General features: G+C 43.3%; 1 protein-coding gene across 1 annotated transcript in view; it reads left to right on the top strand.

Annotated features, from left to right (window-relative positions):
- The window catches only part of LOC101476675 (semaphorin-6B-like), a 36,496-nt gene extending 16,265 nt beyond the window's left edge, over positions 1-20,231 (top strand). Inside the window, exons 2-17 of the mRNA XM_004542468.3 lie at positions 997-1,120; positions 2,042-2,153; positions 3,720-3,780; positions 3,882-3,944; positions 6,604-6,702; positions 6,787-6,877; positions 7,130-7,249; positions 7,825-7,913; positions 7,994-8,211; positions 8,295-8,426; positions 8,663-8,812; positions 8,973-9,149; positions 11,976-12,116; positions 12,712-12,789; positions 14,183-14,244; positions 15,591-20,231. Coding sequence (XP_004542525.1) covers positions 1,015-1,120; positions 2,042-2,153; positions 3,720-3,780; positions 3,882-3,944; positions 6,604-6,702; positions 6,787-6,877; positions 7,130-7,249; positions 7,825-7,913; positions 7,994-8,211; positions 8,295-8,426; positions 8,663-8,812; positions 8,973-9,149; positions 11,976-12,116; positions 12,712-12,789; positions 14,183-14,244; positions 15,591-16,573 — 2,682 coding nt within the window. The 5' untranslated portion in view covers positions 997-1,014 and the 3' untranslated portion in view covers positions 16,574-20,231. The remainder of the gene's footprint in view (positions 1-996; positions 1,121-2,041; positions 2,154-3,719; positions 3,781-3,881; positions 3,945-6,603; positions 6,703-6,786; positions 6,878-7,129; positions 7,250-7,824; positions 7,914-7,993; positions 8,212-8,294; positions 8,427-8,662; positions 8,813-8,972; positions 9,150-11,975; positions 12,117-12,711; positions 12,790-14,182; positions 14,245-15,590) is intronic.
- Positions 20,232-20,402: the final 171 nt, after the last annotated feature.

Genomic DNA, 20,402 nt, shown 5'->3' with positions numbered 1-20,402 from the left:
TGATTAGAGACATCCACATTACTCTGAAGTGGGTCTTAAGTGGGCCAGACCAGTAAAACCATAGCACGATAAACAATTTAATTCTTAATATTCCTCTTTCCCTTTAGTACCTTAAGTCCTGGTCTGTTCTGAAGACGCTCACATTTAATGAACCAACTGGTTAATTCACAGATGATGAACAGCCCGAGATGTTATAGAGACATAAACAGGTCAGAGTTTATATATGATCTTTACTTTGGCTGGTGACCAAATTCCTGCAGAAGATCTGCACTTTCTTCTCAGCAAATCAACAAATGTTTGAAAGCTAACATGCTAAAGCAGTAAGCTGGTCACTAATTTTTGCATCTGTATTTCATGCATCTAGCACCAGTGTGATCCTTATGTGGCCTCTTAACTTTTTAAAGGCCAAAATCTGTTTCCTCCACTTTGATTTAGGGCGTCTTTTCAACCAGAAAGACAATGTCCAGCTTACCCTGGTCGCTACCTTCTGCTCTCTTCATTCTACTTCTAAAGGCCATCTAGTCTTTTCTGTTTTGTGGCTAATTACCCATTTTATTGCCTTTATATGTACATAGAGAAACACAATTAGTCAGAAAAGCATTGCCACCCAAGAGTGTTTTGTCTCTGTGTGAACGTTTTGTGAGAATCCCCTTCCATTCAGACTCTTCGACAATGGAGTGACATTTCTGACAATAGGTCCCTGTTACACCTCTAAGGCAGACAATAGAAACACATTTGCTCCCTGCTGAATCCAGGTTTGCAGCAGCAGTCACCCCGCTGCACTTCTGACCCTGTCTCACACACACACACACACACACACACACACACACACACACACACACACACACACACACACACACACACACCTGATCCTCTGCACTGAGAAATACTGTCAGAATACCAATACGCATACCCGTGTGCACTCCCAGCCATGAACACACACACACAGACAGTGCGCAATGAAATTTTTCTCTCTCCTTTTCGCTTTGTTAACAGTGCATCTGTGTTGCTGCCATGGCAACTGTGGCTCCACCCCTCGCATTTCTTCTCCTGCTGCTTCAACTGGCTGATGGCTCATTCCCAGAGGAACCCAGTCCACTCAGCTACGTCCCTGTGGAGGGTACGTGTCCTTCGCCTTTGTGTACGTGTTGTGCACCAGTATAAGTGCAGCACTGATGAATGGCTCTGCGGTGGATGTGGAAATTGGAGGTCAAGGGTCAAAGCCTTGGCGTGAAGCTACTTTCGAACTACCCAGGCATACAAATACAAAGAAGCCTCACCTCATCTTTCCATGGCAGCAATAGATTAATAAGCATGAGAGAGGGCACGAAATAAACACAGTGGCGTGTGAGAAATGATCATAATAGAGCTTGAAAGGTGGAGAAAGATGAAAAGGTGGGGGGGTAGTTGGATTGGATGAGGTGATGTAGATGGGAGAGAGGGGGAGGAGACAGGTGGAGATGGATCGCTACGTCCTCTTTCCCTCCCCTGCAGTCAAGGACAGCGAGAGACGCGCTTTCCCAATCTGTCTCCTGATGATGAGGGCTCCCTATGGAGACCTCCTCTCCCAAACTTTCTTGTAGCCTGATACTCCCACCTTCTCTCTCAACCTCATCTTTTACTCCCTCATTTGTCTCAAAGGTAAGAGGAGACAGGGAAGAAGCGCCTTTTATCATCATAAAATAACAGCAAGAGTGATTAAACACAGTTTTTCTCATTGTGGAGCTGCACGCATCAACAACAGCGCAAAAAAGCACAAAAAACCCCACTTAGAGGATAACAGCGTTTCAGCACGCTTGAACCGCTGCATAATTCGTCTCTGCCCATTATCTTTGTTTTTGGAAACAAAAACATCAAGAATGAGTGAGGACACTATTAAAGTGAAGGTTAGAGAAGCTGTTTGATGGCTTGCCTGAGTACTTTGGGTATATATAGATGGGAAAAGTAGCCACTCTGTCCTCAGCTGTCAGAGAATCATTGAGCAAGGATTTTAATTCTCAGTTTTTTAGTCTGTGTCTTTTTGTCTGTGCGTTCACGCCAGTGGTGAGGAGGTATCCAGTGTTCCTGGGCCGAGCTCATCGTTCAGCACAAAGACAGGAGCTGCACATCCAGACGGTCCTCCAAGTCAACCGCACGCTGTACATAGGAGCCAGGTAACCAACAGCAACCACCTCCGACTGTGCATTACTGATGCGTTCGCACTGATATGTTTTTCTGCTTTCGCTTTGATGCCACGGCTTCCATCTGCTGTCACTTTGTGGAGGACGTTTTCAGCAGTTTGCTGGAGTGGCGATGTATTCAGCTTTGCTGTTAAATGTCAAGTGAAAAGCTGCTCATTCACATTACACTTACAGATGGAAAAATATGAATCGCCTTACTCCAGCGGCAGTCCAAACACTTCTCACTCTGAATGCATCAGTGCTTTGACCCACCATCGGCGTATTGATTAACAATCATGAATTAGCATAGCATAGCATCTTTATTTATAACGCACTTTACATCCAACAATGTTGACCAAAGTGCTACAAATATAAAACAGAGAGGAAACAGTTTAAATTACATATAAAATATCTTAAAATTAAAAATAATATAATTAATAAGAAAATATATTAAGAGACATCAACAAGTCCTGCTGTGCTAAAAGCCAAGGTAAATAAATATGTTTTAAGACGCGATTTAAAAACAGATAAGGAAGGTGCCTGTCTAACATGTAAAGGCAACTCATTCCACAATTTTGGTGCTGCCACAGCAAACACCTGATCCCCTCTGAGCTTACGATTAGTCCTGGGCACACTCAGGAGGAGCTGGTCTGCCGACCTGAGGGACCAGGAAGGTATGTATGGATGAAGAAGCTCAGAGAGGTACAGAGGGGCAGCATTGGACAAACATTTAAAAACAAATAAAAGCAGTTTAAAATGGATCCTAAAATGCACGGGCAGCCAATGAAGTGAATATAAAACTGGGGTGATGTGCTCGTATCTACGAGTGCCAGTTAAAAGGCGTGCAGCAGCATTCTGGACTAGCTGCAGTCGAAAAACAGAAGATCGACTCACCCCATAATAAAGAGAATTACAGTAATCCAGCCGAACGGTTACAAAAGCGTGGATTACTGTTTCAAATTGCTGTCTCGTAAGAAAGTGCTTAATTTTGGCCAGTTGCCTCAGATGAAAGAAACTAGACCTTACAACCAACCCGATGTGGCTTTCAAGCTTAAGTTCAGGATCCATTTTAAAACCCAGATTAACAATCTCTGGTTTACAGAATGATTTCAGGGATTGCAGATCAACACACGGAACAGCAGTGGAGGCAGGTCTAAACACCATTATTTCAGTTTTAGAATCATTAAAACAAAGAAAGTTTAGCGCCAACCACGACTTGACGTCCTCCAGACATGTTTGCAAACAATTTACAGATGACCCATCTTTCTTTTTAAGAGGAACATAAATCTGGCAGTCATTTGCATAACAGTGAAAAGAGAGTCTGTGCTTTCTAAGAATTGAGCCCAATGGAAGTAAATAAAGTGAAAACAGGATAGGGCCCAGAATGGAACCCTGTGGTACTCCATGAGACAACGGAGCACGGGAAGACTCACAGTTTCCTAAGCGAACTGAAAATGATTTCAAATCTGTTGAAGAAAAAAAAAAAACGCGGGTTCACTGTGTCAATTTGCATCATATTGCTTAACTGATGCTTTCGATTGTCTTGCTGTGTGTTTCCAGAGATGACTTGTACAGAGTGGAGCTGGATAACATGGCAGGCGATGAGATGTTTTACAGCAAGGTAAGACTCACACATGCACTAAAACAAAAAAACATAATCATGTGCGCATACACACATAACAAGCGTGCAGGGAGGTCTGACTGTGGTTTATCCCCTTCCAGAAAAGGACTTGGGAATCCAATAAGAACGATATTCGAGTGTGTCGGATGAAGGGCAAGCACGAGGTAAAATAATCGCTCACAGCACTTTGACTGACTTTGAGATCCACTAGTGCACGCACCAGCGCTATCTACACCATCACACGCATGGACAGACACAACAGCTGTTACAGAAACCTTATTCCCTTTGGGCGCACCTGCATACGGTATTTACACAAATTTGATCTTGTTGATACAGAATCAGCACATCGCTTAATCACACCAGCTCGGTGACACATTACCCAGGCCAAGAGATGTTCATGGAGCTTCAAAGCTGTTGGGGTTTTTTTTTTCTTCAGCATCTGCATTGTGCTAGTTTTCTAGTCATATATCATTTTCAGCCTGTGGGGTAAGACAGAGAAAGTGGGACAATTTTAAGTGTATATATAAAGTGAAAGGTGACAGTTCTGTGAAGTATGAAGGGAACCTGATCAAATTTAGGATAAGTATCTGATGGGGGGGGGGGGGGGGGGGGGGGGGGGTACACTGTATAAATGTAGCAATGCCACCAGCAAAATACAATCTAAGCCAAAAAGGCAGGGGGAGACATTATAGAGCAAAGTGAGCAGGGAGAGTGACACAGCCTCAGGGAGGAAACGGTAATTGAAATGAGTTGAGGAAGGCATGTATAGATGGCAATGGGACGCATGTAGGTGGAGGGGAACTGAGGAGGAAAGACATTAGGAGCACAGTGCAGCCACCAGGTAGTAAGAATGAGGTGGAGGGATGAGAAAAGGGAAAAGGTGTTGCTTCAAACACCACAGATGAAAGAGGAGATGATGTAGGAGTGAGAAAAAAAAAACAAGAAGTAACGCTGTGATAAAAGGAGAAACAAAGAAAGTCAAGAGGATAAACACTGGAGAGTGGTGAGAATGTGAGACAAAGGACAGACAAGTGAACTGCGTTAATTAAAATTCTTTAATTCATGTTATAAGATTGGATTTTAAACCCCCATCAACACTGAAGCAGTAGGTAAGTGTGCAGCATTGCCCCACTTTCATTACATTTAATAAAACCTTCAATGCTCTTTGAACATTAATAGTAAGCAGGCACTAATGAAGCAGCTGTATTAAAAGAACCAGTTTGACGTTTTGGACTTTACATTCATTTGCATTATGCCAGCAGTTTTCACAGAAATGTAATTGCCCAGCTGAGCTTAAGCTTGAGTCCAAATTATGTACAAAGCAAGCAAGACAACATACATTATCCCCAAGTCTTTCGAATATTTGTTTGAAGGAAGACAAAAACATCATGCACTGAGAGGAGCTATATGTTTAATAAACCGGCAATAAGAACCAAGAGTAAATATCACAGAATTACAGTCAAGGGAGTAACGCTGTGGAATAACTGCACAGAGGCAATGAAAGCCTGTTTGTCACTGCAGAAGTTCACACGGCTGTATAAAAACAAGAAACGATGTGAATGTGAGAAAAAATTGGCTCAGTAAATAAGTGGCTTAGGCTTTTCTGTTTTCTTGACTCACTCGGGTTGTCTGGATGCAGCTATTTTCCTTTATCATTGTTTTGTACACATATCTACAGCTATGCCAATGTAGACAGCCTGTATAAAGTTTAGGTTGTATTTTTTGTTTCTATTTATATAAAGGGGTAGCTCTTGATAAGTATTAAACTTCTCTCCTTTCCCTTTAGAAGTTTAATTTAAATAATTCATTACCATCTGTCCTCTTCCTATCTTACACACAAATGCATCCTTGCAGATTAGCTATAATTTGTGACACACACATAATCTTTATGGACAATTTAACAGCAATTACTGTAGTTTGCTCCTGGTAATATTTTTGTAATTACAAAAGAAGGAATTAAATCATTTTCTGGATAAAGCTTCTTTTTTTTCTTTTTACGGGCTTGTGTAAAACTCTTGTGCCAACTTTCATTTCTTTGTATTTTCTAGGAAAATGGGTAAAAGCCTCAACAATTCACTGAAACATCTATCTATCTATCTATCTATCTATCTATCTATCTATCTATCTATCTATCTATCTATCTATCTATCTATCTATCTATCTATCTATCTATCTATCTATCTATCTCTGGTAGTTCTGAGTTTTGAGATTAAGCAAATGAGGTATATGAACGGTGTTATAGAGGTGGTGGTGGTAGGTGGATGCAACTGATCTTGGACAGTGCTGGAATAGCTGTGCTCTCCTGTTCTCAGTCTTTAAGCCAATCCAATCCAATGTAGCTGGCATGAGACTCTTGACAAGAAAGTGATTTCAAGGGAAGCGATCCTGTCAATTATTTCCAATCTGACGAATAAATACGGAGCTGCCGAAAAGCACAAGTGTTAATCGTCTACCTGCACAGGTATTTTTTCTGTGTTTTCAAGTTCACGCCATCAGACATTGTGGTAAAATACTATCACAGAGGGAGGAAAGGATCATCAAGTTTCCGACTCTCTGGTAGCATCTTTAAACTTCAATCAGCAGCCTCCACTTTGAAGACTACTATAAAGTGCCCATCCTGTTGTTCTTCCAGATGGAGTGGGGTTGAGAGTGTTATTTCCTCTCAGGGCTGTTTTTAAGCTGCATTCTTCATACTTCACGCTGACAGTCTTGTAGCGGCTTTGTTCAAAACCCTCTTTGTCACCTTGAGTGCCCTGTAGGTTTACCCCCCTTCCTTCTGTAATAATAATTTCCTTTTGTTTGGTCTGTTTGTTTTTTCTACAGGGAGAGTGTCGTAATTTCATCAAGGTTTTACTCAAGCAGGACGGTGGACTGTTTGTATGCGGAACAAATGCCTTCAACCCTCTGTGTGCCAACTACACTGTTAGTATCCGTCTATCTGTCATCCACCCTTTCTTTGTGTATCTGCCAGTTGGTTTATCTTTTTTTTTTTTATTCCTCCTGCAGAGAGACAGTCTAGAAATGGTGGGAGAGCCTATCAGTGGGATGGCACGGTGCCCATATGATCCACGACATGCCAATGTGGCTTTATTTGCAGGTAGCATCTCGGCTTTGCTCTGTAAAGATGAAAAATGTCGCTTTTGTTGCCGACATCAGACTCAGTTTCCAGCTCCAGACAGTGAAACGTCTGTGCCCTTGTGTTTACCTTTGCAAATGATTTATAGTCAGACCTCTCGCTGCATTGCTTGTTTGGTTTTAATCTTCCCGACCTTGTGCTATCGCTCTATCTGTATCTTCACCTTCTTTTCTTCTTCTCCTCCTTCTCTCTCTCCCTGCGTTTCTCCGTCAGATGGAAGTCTCTTTACCGGCACCGTGACAGACTTCCTGGCCATCGACGCAGTGATCTATCGCAGCCTCGGCGACAGCCCTGCCCTCCGCACAGTCAAGCACGACTCCAAATGGTTCCGAGGTACTTTTAGAAACAGACATATTGAAAATGTCCCTCCAGAGCCAGACAAAGAGACAATCACAAAACAAATAAGAAAGAATTGAAAAACTGTCATTGCTATCTTTTTGTAAGTGGCTCGCAGGTGCACAAGACAATTTGGGCGAGTTAAATAGCAAGCTAAATTTGGCAAAACCAGACACGATTAGGCTCTCGTTTTATCGATTTTTATCATAAGTGGAACATGTCCGGGCAGAGTGATGTATTGAGGTTAGTCAGACTCCACAGATTCGAGGTTTTAACAAGCCTTGGACCAAGCAGCGAAGCGCCTGTTTTCCATGGAGAAGAAAACAAGCCGGGGCAGGTCAAAGCTGGCACAGTGCTGGATGAATAAATGATAGGTAATGTGTATAATCTTAACCCACAACGATAAATTAAAGAGGACATGTATATTTAATGAGTGAGGCTGGTGGACAGCAGCGGTCCATGTTGATGCGACTCTCACTGCAGCCCCATATCAGGGGTTGCGGAGCCTTGTTTGACTCCAGGGACTGTGCTGTAACTGTGATTGTGGTGTTTTTCTCATTTGAATTTCTCAGAGCCCTACTTTGTGAGTGCCATGGAGTGGGGGCCTCATATTTACTTCTTCTTCAGAGAGATGGCCATGGAGTTTCATCATCTGGAGAAGGTGCTCTCCTTCCCTTTTTCTCCTTCCTTCTTCTTGCTTAGTCTGAAGGGTTTTTGTTAAACTTTCCCTTCTTATTCTAGGTGATGGTGTCCCGCGTGGCCCGTGTGTGTAAATCAGACCTGGGTGGCTCCCAGCGCGTCCTGGAGAAACAGTGGACCACGTTTCTAAAGGCGCGGCTCAACTGCTCCGTCCCCGGAGACTCGCACTTTTACTTCAACCTCCTGCACGCCACGAGTGGCATCATCCGCATGCAGGGACGAGATGTCATTCTGGGTCTCTTCTCCACGCCACCCAACAGGTACCACGGGACACATAATACCCAAATAAATGTAATGTTGCTCTTGTTTTCTCATCACCGTCCTCTCCCCCTGTGTTTGGTAGCATCCCGGGATCTGCGGTGTGTGTGTTTGACATGCAGCAGCTCGCTCATGTCTTTGAGGGACGCTTTAAGGAGCAAAAATCCCCCGAGTCTATTTGGACACCTGTACCAGATGAAGCCGTGCCTAAACCAAGGTATTATTATGCAAAGTGTATGTAAGCAGGACTTGTAAGCAGAGTACTGCAGTGCTGCTGTCTAAGCATCTGTCTCACATTCAGTAAAGTCCTCCTATAAGCTCCAACTGTCAGTTTTACTTCTATTTCACAACTATTCACCAAATATTCTAATACTGCCTCCAGCAAATGAAAAAAAAAGAATCTCCTCTGGCTTTTCTCTCGGACTGCTTTTCAACTTCTCCCTCTGTCTGCAGGCCAGGAGGATGTGCAGTGCAGGGATCCAGATTTAGCTCCTCGACCACACTGCCAGATGAGGTGCTGAATTTTGTCAAGACCCACCCGCTCATGGATGAGACAGTTCCGCTGCTGGGACATAGACCCTGGGTGGTCAAGACTATGGGACGGTACACAGAGTGACTCAGTTGTTTAACAGCATCCATGTAGCTCTATAGAACTAAAAAAGAAAAAAAAAAAAGGGAAGGATAAACTGAAAAATAACAGCCAGGATAGGATAGGAAATGTAGTCGATTCACCTTTTTTCTTTTTAATGATCTCTGTTTCTAGGTACCAGTTGACGTCTATGGTGGTGGACACAGAAGCTGGCCCCCATAAGAACCGTACAGTCTTGTTCCTGGGTTCAACCCGTGGGACCATTCTCAAGTTCCTAATGATTCCCAGTGGAGATTCTGTCTCTCATAGCAGCGTCTTTCTGGAGGAGGTGGAGGGATTCAACCCAGATAAGTGAGTATGAGGCAGGATATCTTTGTCCTTGGCATATATCGAGTCACTGTAACTGCTTCTGGCTGATAACTGCAGAGCAGCAGTGCTTTTCACCCAATAACTTTCATCATTTATACTTAATTAAATATTAGATTTTCTACATTTCTGAAGTCCATTTCACAGTAAAAGCCTATTCTTTCATGCCTTTGACCGTATCTATCACAGGTATAGTCATATAGACTATATAATTAAAGCAGTGTGGTGACATTTTTTTTCTTAGCAGCAGTGACAGCAGTCTTAGCCGTGGTACTTTCACAACGCCAGCTCATTAAATTCGGTTGGGCTGAAGGATACTGGAACACAGCCTATCAATCTCTCATGCAACAAACCAATAATCTCACTGTCCACGCATGTCAACTCAGCACCTGGTTAATCTGATTACTGTGACTGAAAACAACTCTGCCCACAGCAGTTACGTGTGAAAATGTAGCTGCAACAGGGAGTTGGTGACTAGAAAATGTTTTCAGCTGCCAAAACTTTTATTGCCTAGGTATCTAATATTCAACTGTTTGTTTATTTGTTTATTTAGGACAGACTTCAGGTGATTTGCAGGTTATTCAATCGATTAATCAGTTAAGTTTTAGTTGTCCCAAAAAATGTTGGTGCATTGTGTAAAATGCCCAATATGACATGTTAATTAAAAAAAAAACATTTTTTTTGCACCTTCAAATTATTATTAAAAAATAACAATGGAAATGGTTGACAGCAACAAATCATTCAGCCAAACGTATCAGGGATATTTGATGTTATGATGTTTCGTTGCTGAACCAGTGATTTATAGGTACACTCACTGGCCACTTTATTAGGTACACCTTGCTGGTCTCAGGGTGGATCTACTTTTGCCTTCACGGCTGCAGTAATTACTCATGGCATAGATTCAACAAGGTGCCTGAGACATTCCTCAGAGATTTCAGTCCATTTTGACATGATGGTATCACACGGTTGCTGCAGTTATGTTGGCTGCAGGTCCGTGATGAGAATCTCAAAGTGGCAGGTGAGTGCATGTGCCAGTTCTGTTTTGGAAGCACCAAAATAATCAAATTAACTATTGTTTCATGTTGACAGCAAAATTCGGCTGAGACCCTTTATATGATGGCAAGGGCACAGAGCTTTATAGTTAAGTGTTTACAGTGGGATGCAAAAGTTTGGGTAACCTTGTTTTTCCTGTATAAATCGTTGGCTGTTACAATAAAAAATGTCAGTTAAATATATCATATAGGAGACACACACAGTGATATTTGAGAAGTGAAATGAAGCTTATTGGATTTACAGAAAGTGTGCAATAATTGTTTAAACAAAATCAGGCAGGTGCATAAATTTGGGCACTGTTGTCATTTTATTGATTCCAAAACCTTTAGAACTAATTATTGGAACTCAAATTGGCTCGGTAAGCTCAGTGACCCCTGACCTACATACACAGGTGAATCCAATAATGAGAAAGAGTATTTAAGGGGGTCAATTGTAAGTTTCCCTCCTCTTTTAAATTTCTCTGAAGAGTAGCAACATGGGGGTCTCAAAACAACTCTCAAATGACCTGAAGTCAAAGATTGTTCACCATCATTGTTTAGGGGAAGGATACAGAAAGCTGTCTCAGAGATTTAAGCTGTCTGTTTCCACAGTTAGGAACATATTGAGAAAATGGAAGACCACAGGCTCAGTTCAAGTTAAGGCTCGAAGTGGCAGACGAACAAAAATCTCAGACAGACAGAAGCGACGAATGGTGAGAAGAGTCAGAGTCAACCCACAGACCAGCACCAAAGACCTACAACATCATCTTGCAGCAGATGGAGTCACTGTTCAACCATTCGGTGCACTTTACACAAGGAGATGCTGTATGCGAGAGTGATGCAGAGGAAGCCTTTTCTCCGCCCACAGCACAAACAGAGCTGCTTGAGGTTTGCTAAAACACATTTGGATAAGCCAGCTTCATTCTGGAATAAGGTGCTGTGGACTGATGAAACTAAAATTGAGCTATTTGGGCATAACAAGGGGCGTTATGCATGGAGGAAAAAGAACACAGCATTCCAAGAAAAACACCTGCTACCTACAGTAAAATATGGTGGTTCCATCATGCTGTGGGGCTGTGTGGCCAGTGCAGGGACTGGGAATCTTGTCAAAGTTGAGGGACACATGGATTCTACTCAATGTCCAGGAATCAGTGACAAAGCTGAAGCTGCGCCGTGCTGGATCTTTCAACAAGACAACGACCCGAAACACTGCTCAAAATCCACTAAGGCATTCATGCAGAGGAACAAGTACAACGTTCTGGAACGGCCATCTCAGTCCCCAGACCTGAATATTATTGAAATCTGTGGTGTGAGTTAAAGAGAGCTGTCCATGCTCAGAAGCCATCAAACCTGAATGAACTAGAGATGTTTTGTAAAGAGGAATGGTCCAAAATACCTTCAACCACAATCCAGACTCTCATTGGAACCTACAGGAAGCGTTTAGAGGCTGTAATTTCTGCAAAAGGCGGATCTACTAAATATTGATTTCATTTCTTTTTTTGTGGTGCCCAAATTTATGCACCTGCCTGATTTTATTTAAACAATTATTGCACACTTTCTGTAAATCCAATAAACTTCATTTCACTTCTCAAATAACACTGTGTGTGTCTCCTATATGATATTTTTAACTGACATTTTTTATTGTAACAACCAACGATTTATACAGGAAAATAACGGCGATTAACAAGGTTGCCCAAACTTTTGCATCCCACTGTATGTGAAGCCAAAAGAGGAGTGCAGAGGTGTTACATCTGACTTGACTTTCTGTCCCTGTGTCCAGATGTGGTGAGGACTCTCCTCAGGCCCGTCAGCTCCTGTCTCTGTCGCTGGACCGAACAAGCCACACTCTGCTGCTGGCCTTTCCCTCGTGCCTGGTCCGAGTCCCCACATCTCGCTGCCACCTTCACTCACGCTGCATGAAGTGAGTGGCACTTTTGCCTTTCAGAGTATTTTCCTTTTCTTCAATCTTTCTTTGGCCAATAATTAGGTCACTTTAGCAGCTGCCATATGCCAAGGCTTTATTTTCTGGCCAACTTTTATTTCTCCTCTGCTTTCTCACTTCCTGGTACTGCTATCATCCAATTAAAATGTACAGTTCTATTTTCATTTTTTGCATGTTTGTATTTTGGATATGCATGTCACAGCTGGCTACTTTGGTTTAATATTTATTTTGAGAAAATTTGTTTTGCTAGCAAATGATATTTAAATTGACACAAGAGGCTGATTGACTGTGAAAACAAAGGAGGCACCTGTATTTTATCTGTCTATATGAGGAAGGTGTTTTGAACACTGTGCCATGGACCTGATTCCCACAGCAGATAAATCACACTTAGATAGTGTGAACAAGCAACCATTTGATAGAATATGTGTGTCTGCGGCGTATAAAAATGAATCCCTCGCAAGGATTTATTATCTCAGTAGTTGTCCGCATATTTCAAAACAGACACGTTTCACATTTGAGGATTTTAATGATGTTTAATGATGTTGTTTTGATTGTTTGCTTGTTGTGTGAGTAGAAGCTGTCTGGCCTCCAGGGATCCATACTGTGGCTGGACCAGAGGCAGCACTTGCTCCTTTCTAAGACCCGGTACACGGTGAGGACAACAAACATGCACACAACACTGAATGTTTACTTCCTCCAAATGAAGATGATGTAATTGCAAAATCAGTATGAGCTGCACAGGCTACTTGACCTAAATGGTCTCTCTCTCTCTCTATGTATGTATATGTATGTGTGTATATATATGTTAGCATGAATAAACCACCAGTGGGTCACACAACTGAAACTAGGAGATGCAACCATTAACACAAATGGAAGGGAAAACATGCAAATTCCACAGAAAGAGGCCCACAGCCCAGATTTGAACCCAAAACCTACTTCCTGTGAGGCAGCAGTGCTAACCGCTGTTCCCACCTCCAAGTCTGGGCTGTCACCCCTTAGCAAGTTTGTGCCAATACACATGTTGATAAAGGAAAACCAGTGAACAGTTTGCTTTCCTTTCTAAATGTTTAAGTTAATTTTGTTATTTCTTTGTAATGACCAGTAGACAGTGCTTATTTTTTATTATTTCTTACTAAAAATACAGGTGTCTGAATCAAATGCAGAACCTGCAGACTGATGAAGTCTTTGAAACCCGTAATCAGAGGGACTCCATTGGCTTTATTACACTATGGGGGTCATTTTGCCAACATAGTTTGGGTCCACTCCTCCCGCTAGAGGGATGGGACCCAGCAAATCAATACGAAGTACGATTACCTTTATTATATGGTGAAACATTTCTATCCTGATGTCAGTGACCACTTCCAGCGTAACAATGTCTCAATCCATAGGGTAACCGGGGTCACCGAACAGTTTGATGATGATGAAGATCGTATGCCTGACCTAAATAAATATCTATAGGAGATACTGTTAGGCAGCAGCCTCCACCGTCATAATCAAAACACTAAGTTAGGGAGCATCTTTTGGGAGAATGATGGTCTTCTCTAGTAGAATCAATACCAAGAGGCATCAAAGCTGTTCTGACAGCATATGGAGGTCCAGCACTGCTATTAGGACACGTTACGACCCCCCTCCCCCTCTCCCCTCTTTTTCCACCAGCTTGTAAATCACAACACACGCTCCCCACCCTTTGATCCTCTTAGGGGTGGAAAAGAAAAAGAAAGAAAATCCATAAAGGGATCAAAAATGTCATAACACCGAATCTTAGATCCATATGTGCAATATCAGTTTTTATTGATCCCCACTAACAAACATCATCATTCACAAACAACTTTCTGCACAAAAGTGAGCATGAAAAGGGTCGGATTTTCATTGATTAGCTGTAAATGATTTATTTGTGAAGTCAGGCATCAAAATTCATTCAATGCGCTCTTCCATGAGTATTCATGTGTCTATATAACAATTAAGGAAACATGTTTCCTGCTGTGTGCTGTCTTTATTAAAAACAAATCTCTGATTATTTTGTCTGTGATCTCTCTGTCTCGTAGACTCCCTTTTCAGCAAGATGTGGAGTATGGAAACACCACCTCCCACCTCGGAGACTGTGATGGTAGGTTGCAGCACTATGACATGGATGCTGCTGGTTGTGTGCAGTCGAGTGAGGGCAGGCTCCACCTAGTGGCTCAATCGCTCATTACACCTGCCTATTTGTCACTGAACATTATGTTCTGATAGTACCAAGTGAGAGAGTACAGACAGTCATTTCTGGAATTAAGTTAATTTTAATTATCAAGGATGTAACATGATTTACTCCGCAGCTCAGCAAGATCCATTCAGCATGGAAACTGAATACTTTAGTATTTTTGTGAGAGCTGGAAGAAGAAGAAGTGAGATTCTGGTTTCGGTCTCACTTCCTTCAGGTCAAAACATATCCCAGAGTGACATTTTAATTAGGGAGGTTGTGAAAGTTGTGAAAGTTGTGCAACTGTGTGTAGATAATACTGGAAATGCACTATCATTCAGCATATGAGGTTTTGTTTTGTCATATATCTGATAGCGAGGAATGGGTTCGGCTGGTACGCGAGCAGGAAACGGCTGAGCATAATGTCACTACATCCCGCTTCTGTTGAGAGGCTCAGATGTCACTGCAGCAGTACCACAGAGGCCCTCTTTGAACCGTGCTTTGAAATCCACAGAGTCAGTGGAAAACACCAAAAAAAGGCATTTCCTCTACAGCATTTTCTTTTTTTACGAGGTGTTCCGTTTGCTGTAACCCAGATTCAGCATCATAAAATCCATTTAGCTGGTTCGGAATTTCCAACAAAACAACAGAAAAGGGATACGCAGCACATTCCAAGCCCTCACCACACTCATTTGTCTTGAAATAACATATGACAACAGATAGCACTGGAAGTCAGTGATACCCAGCTGCACATCTGTCAGACTGTAATCCAAGCGGTGAAAACGTCGGAGAGGCTGAGCCAGAGACAGGCATGTGGTGCTGTGTCTGCAGATGGGAGCTATTAGAGCTGGGTGGAAACACTGAGGTAAGGCCTTGCTGCAAAGGGGCAACTCTCTGGCCAGGCAGCAGGATGGAAAGTGTGAGGAGAGGGAGAAAGGGAGCTGCTGTAGTCTTAGCTGTGCTGATGACAAGTGCAGGCCTCTCTGAAACAGAGCTCGTGGAGCCTCAAGGCCAAACTGGAGAGAAGTTACTCTGAAACATAATCATCACAGAAAGAAAATCCTATAATGCTGCAGATGATGATCACCACTTAGGAGTGTATTGTAGTTTTTGATCTATCATGATACGAGACGGGAAAGTGCTAAGTAACAGAATAGGACTATATGTAATAATAATCATTTTAAACTACAGCCTCCGGTCACACATTGAGACAGGACGGTCATTGGAGAGTTCTACTGAATGTCATCTTTGTAACTGTGTCTTTTAATCTTCAGGAATTCTCCAACAGAGTTTGCTCATTGAACCGGAGAGCCTGGTCTCGCTCAACCTGCTCGTGGCATCTGCAGTCTCTGCATTCACCATAGGGGCGGCGCTCTCGGGCCTTGCTGTGTGTTGGATCATGGCCCACAAGCCTGCAAACCGTCGCCATGGCACCACTTCCCAGGCCTCCATCCAGCGGCGTGAAAGAGGCCTGCTGAGTAGTGGCGGAGGGATGGAAGGCTCTGTGTTGAGTGTGACACGGCAGGGAGGAGGGGAGCGCCCCTGCTCTCAGGGCGGGGAGACCTTGTTTGTCATGCCCAACGGCTGGGTGAAGTCGGGAGAGCTAGACCCCGGTTTCCTGCCCACTCCGGAGCACACACCCCAGCAGAAACGCAGAGGCCTGCGGCTGTCCGACTCCAACTCTGGAGGGTGGGACACAAGTCAGACCTACCTCGGGGGAGGTTCTGTAGGTCTGGGTTCACCCTGTCGCATGCCCCCCTCTGTTTACCTGACCACCAGACTCTTCCAGCAAGGCGGAGGTGGAAGACACAGCGGCGACAGCCGAGGGAATGACACGCCACGCCAGCACTATGTCTGTCTGAGCAAGCAAGAAAAAGCGAAGGGGACGCCCAAAGCCCCCCTCAGGAAGTCTGCAGTAGAATATGTTTACCCCATGACCCCCCAGGACTCACCTGAGCGTCGGAGGGTGGTCTCAGCACCCAGCGCACCAATGGAGTACAGCGAGCCACTGCCTTTGCGTTGGCCAGCCCAGGAAGGATACATCCTCAGCAGCCACGGGATGGTTCCTGTCCCCCTGCCTCCCCCATCAATGCCCGCTCCCAGCAGCCAAGCTTATGTGTCCCAGCAACACACCCCCGGGCTGAGCAGGGCTCTCCTGAGAGGGGCCCTGGAGCGAGGGGAGCTGGGTGAGCTGGTGGATCTCAGCCAGCTGATGGGTAAGAAGAACTGCAGTGACAGGACTCAGGCTGGCCAGTGACTGTGGAGGAAACCAATTCTGTTTCCAGGGCTCTTTGTTTTGTTTACATAAATGTCCTTACTCTTTATTCTGCCTGTCACTCTCTCCCTTCTCTTTTCCCCACATCTTTATTTCATTGTCATTTCGGCCCACTACCCCACTCCATAATCTTCTCTGTCAGTCTCTCGGGCAACCCCTCTTTCACCCCGTGATGAGCCTCTCCTTATGACTGGCTGCTGGGTCTGCCGCTCATATCCTGGCTCACATTAATTGGTCAGATGGACTGAGGTTGTTGCTGTGTCTGCATTGCAGAGTTGCCTCCCTCTCCTGATCTTAGTGGCAGCAGGGAGAGAGAGAGAGACTAGAGGGGAGCAAAGAAGATGGAAAGAGAGCAGAGAGGACGAGGATGAAAATGGACGTGGCACTTAGATACTGCGTTCACTGTGCAGATTGACTGCAGAGCCAGTCGAATGCTCCTGCAATAGTGGGATGCTTTTCCCTTCATGGATAGCATTAACAAGACTGCTAGCCATCTGTTCCCCACTGCATTACCTGTTGGTGTGATTGCCAACTGGGTACTTGAAGTGAAATTGGAAATTCTGAACATCTTTAAAGTATCTGAAGCTCCAGGTGAAAAAAAAATGGTCATTCTCTCAAGACAGATATTGAACCTATAAGTCCTTCAGTTTTTTCCCCACTCTTTCTCCTTGCTGCACACATACAAGTACATGTATTTGTACAGGTGGGTATTTAGTATTCTGTGTATACGAAGGAGCATGACTTGTGTGCCAGATGCCTCTAACCTGTCTCGTGGGGATATGGGACCATAACTCACGTCTTTGGAGTGCAGGGCGCAGGACTGGAACGTCAGCACTATTCCTGCCAAATGCATGCTCTCTGTAATGACGGCATCTCAGCTGTCCATCACTCAATTCGTTTCTTGCTTCCACTCTATGTACTCTTTAACAACCAATAATTCCACAAGGACATCAGGTGGGATTGTACCACAGCACTGGACTGACAGAAAAATCACAAATGACAGAAAGATAGACAGAAAGGCAGGAGGCGTTATGGAGAATATAACGTACAAGAACTGCAGTGTAAGAACACCTTGTCCTTCACTGTCACCTTATGGTTTTTTCTGCTTACACACACACACACACACACACACACACACACACACACACACACACACACACATTCATTAGGTCTGCATTATAGAACGCAGTCCAGTTTTACGGGGGAAGATTTCCCCTTAGGCTCACAGTGGGTCAAGGTCCCACAGATGTAATACAGAGCACAGTGGCAGTTACAGTGGGGATGATTGAAACCTCTGGCTCATCTTAGAGCCAACAGGGGTGAGGGGAAATGTTCTCAGCTGGCAAATGGGACTATATATTCAGCCCATCAAAGTGTCCGCGGTGCCACGAAATGGTCGGCCTTTAGATCAACACAACACGGTTTAAACGTGTTGCAGCAGTAAAACAGAGACCAGATAAAGAGGGCAGATGGAAAAAAGGAAATAAAAACACGATCATATGAAGGTGCAAGAACTAAAACTACTGTGGGAAACAATGAGAATCTGTTACAGCTGACTGGGTGACTTGACGGTCAACCCTCCGGTCTACTAGACGACAAATGAACGCTGGTTTGCGCTGAATCCGAAGCGAGCAGCAATATATGGTTTATATGTACATAGTAAACTTTAATTTAGGTGAGACCATAATGTTAGACAAACAGTAACTTAGAAAAAATATAGACAGGCATCAGCTTGGAAACAAAAATATGCATTTTACTGTCTCATTATAAGAGTAACGTGGAAAATTCTCACAGTGACCTGCTCCAAGATGGAAATGTCCAAGACACTACGCATCGCCGGTGTCTTTTTTTTTCTTTTCTTTACTTCAATGTGCCAAACCCAAATGAAGAATGATTTACTGATGCCTGATTAATGAAGCAAAAAAAAAGAGTGGGAGAAACTTTAAAAGTGCCATGAAAACATAGTTTAGGTCAGCAGTGCACCTTCCTCACGTACTGTGGTGTTGAAGAACTCACTTATTGCAGTATACTTCTTATAATTCTGCCTTTGACGTAACGCGATGAATGTTTCTTCTTTTTTTCATTGAGATGCCGACTTGTACTGCTGTTAAAATACACTTTTTTCAGCTCTCTTCATGTGACGCTCCTGATGCTGAATGTTAAAAACACTATTTGAGGGTCTGTTTGTAAATTACTTTTACTTAAAGGGACGGTTCACCTCTGAAATGAAATGTATGTATTCTTCCTCTGGTCTGCTTTGCTTTATTTTATTTTATCCATAGTGTGAGTTGCTCCTTTAGAGACATCAGCTGTAGAAATACTTGTCCGCTCTTGAATATAATGGAAAGAGATGACCATTTCCTTGTGCTTTTCAAAAATAAAAATAAAAACTCAGCAGTTTTGTCCCTTTCCACACATCATGATGCAGTTGCTCAAAAAAACCCGGAAAAACAACAAAGCTTGCTGTAAGCAGCTTGTCATTGGAACTATTTTCTCCGTAACGTTTAATCATTGGTGAGAAGGAGCCTGATGCTTCCTTCTGCATAGTGACATATGTGGCTGATGTAGTTTGGTTCCTCCATGAAACTGCCTACATCAAGGTTTGTGGGCTGTTTTTTTTTTTTTATCCAAGTAACACTTTTTGTAGAAATATTGCAGCTGAATCTTTCAAATGTAGTGTTTCAGCACTTTGTGCGCCACAAGGCAACTGCAATGTGCTTCCATTATATTCAAGAGAAGGCTGACTTTTCTACAGCTGATGTATCTCCAACACGTTTTAGATAGAAAGCGCAGCAGACCGGGAAAAAAAACCCTGATCTTAGGTTTAATACATCACGCCATATACTGTACATATGTAAGCATACATTACATACTCTGTCATGCCCTTTCAACACTATTAATGTTTTCGCTGGTGCCGTGACATGAACTGAATAGCAGATATCTAACAATAATAATAATGTTTTATAAGTAGTTCATAAGCAAACCCTCAAATGGACTGAAGTGCATTGAGGGAACACTGTGTAGCTCATTTCCTGATTATGGACGTTTCGTTGTGTAGTCTGTAGTCTGGTGATTGTCTTTCTGTCATCGTCAACCAACTGCCATACTGGAGGATCTTGAAAACCGCTCGTCAGCATCCCGAGTGAATGAATGTAATCACTTTTGTTTGGCACCATTACAATGTGCAGAAATAAGGAAAAGCACAAACTGTGTGGGGGTTTCTTTCCTTTTCTTTCTAAAAGGGAGCTGTTCTCCATAACATTTGTGAATAATGTAAATAACCATCCTGAATGTATTGTGTACCTGTGTGGTTTCAGGGATGGGGGTGTGGAAATTGGGAGGGGGGGATCCGTGCTCTTCTAAGGCAGCGCGGTTGCTGAAGTGCGAGGCTATTTTTTTCGGTGACGATACTGTGAATAAGACGTATGTACAGTATTTACGTGACTATTGGCTGAACGCAGACTTCAGCAGTTTCCTTCCTGTCGTTAGAGTAGAGTCGCAGGCCTGACCTCAGTCTGAGCTGAGCCGTCTCATTTGACTGATGCCTGCCAAGTTTTGCAGTCGCTAAGCCACTGCTGATATAATAATCATCAATCTTTGGAGTACTGCTATTAAATGGCATTATATAATTGACTGCTAATGTTGTCGCGTGTGGTTTTGAATGCACTCATTAAAATAAATGCATGTCATTATACACGTGCCCACGCACACAGTGCACACACAAATGCACAGTCACTAATGCAGCATGATTGCTTCACTGCCGTCTAGAGTGATGTGTATATCATTATCGCAGTTTATTTTCTTTAAATGA

This window comes from Maylandia zebra, linkage group LG18 (assembly GCF_041146795.1).
Source record: "Maylandia zebra isolate NMK-2024a linkage group LG18, Mzebra_GT3a, whole genome shotgun sequence".
Classification (NCBI taxonomy): domain Eukaryota; kingdom Metazoa; phylum Chordata; class Actinopteri; order Cichliformes; family Cichlidae; genus Maylandia; species Maylandia zebra.
Note: the sequence above shows the minus strand (reverse complement) of the source record. Positions and strands in the feature narration are given on the sequence as shown.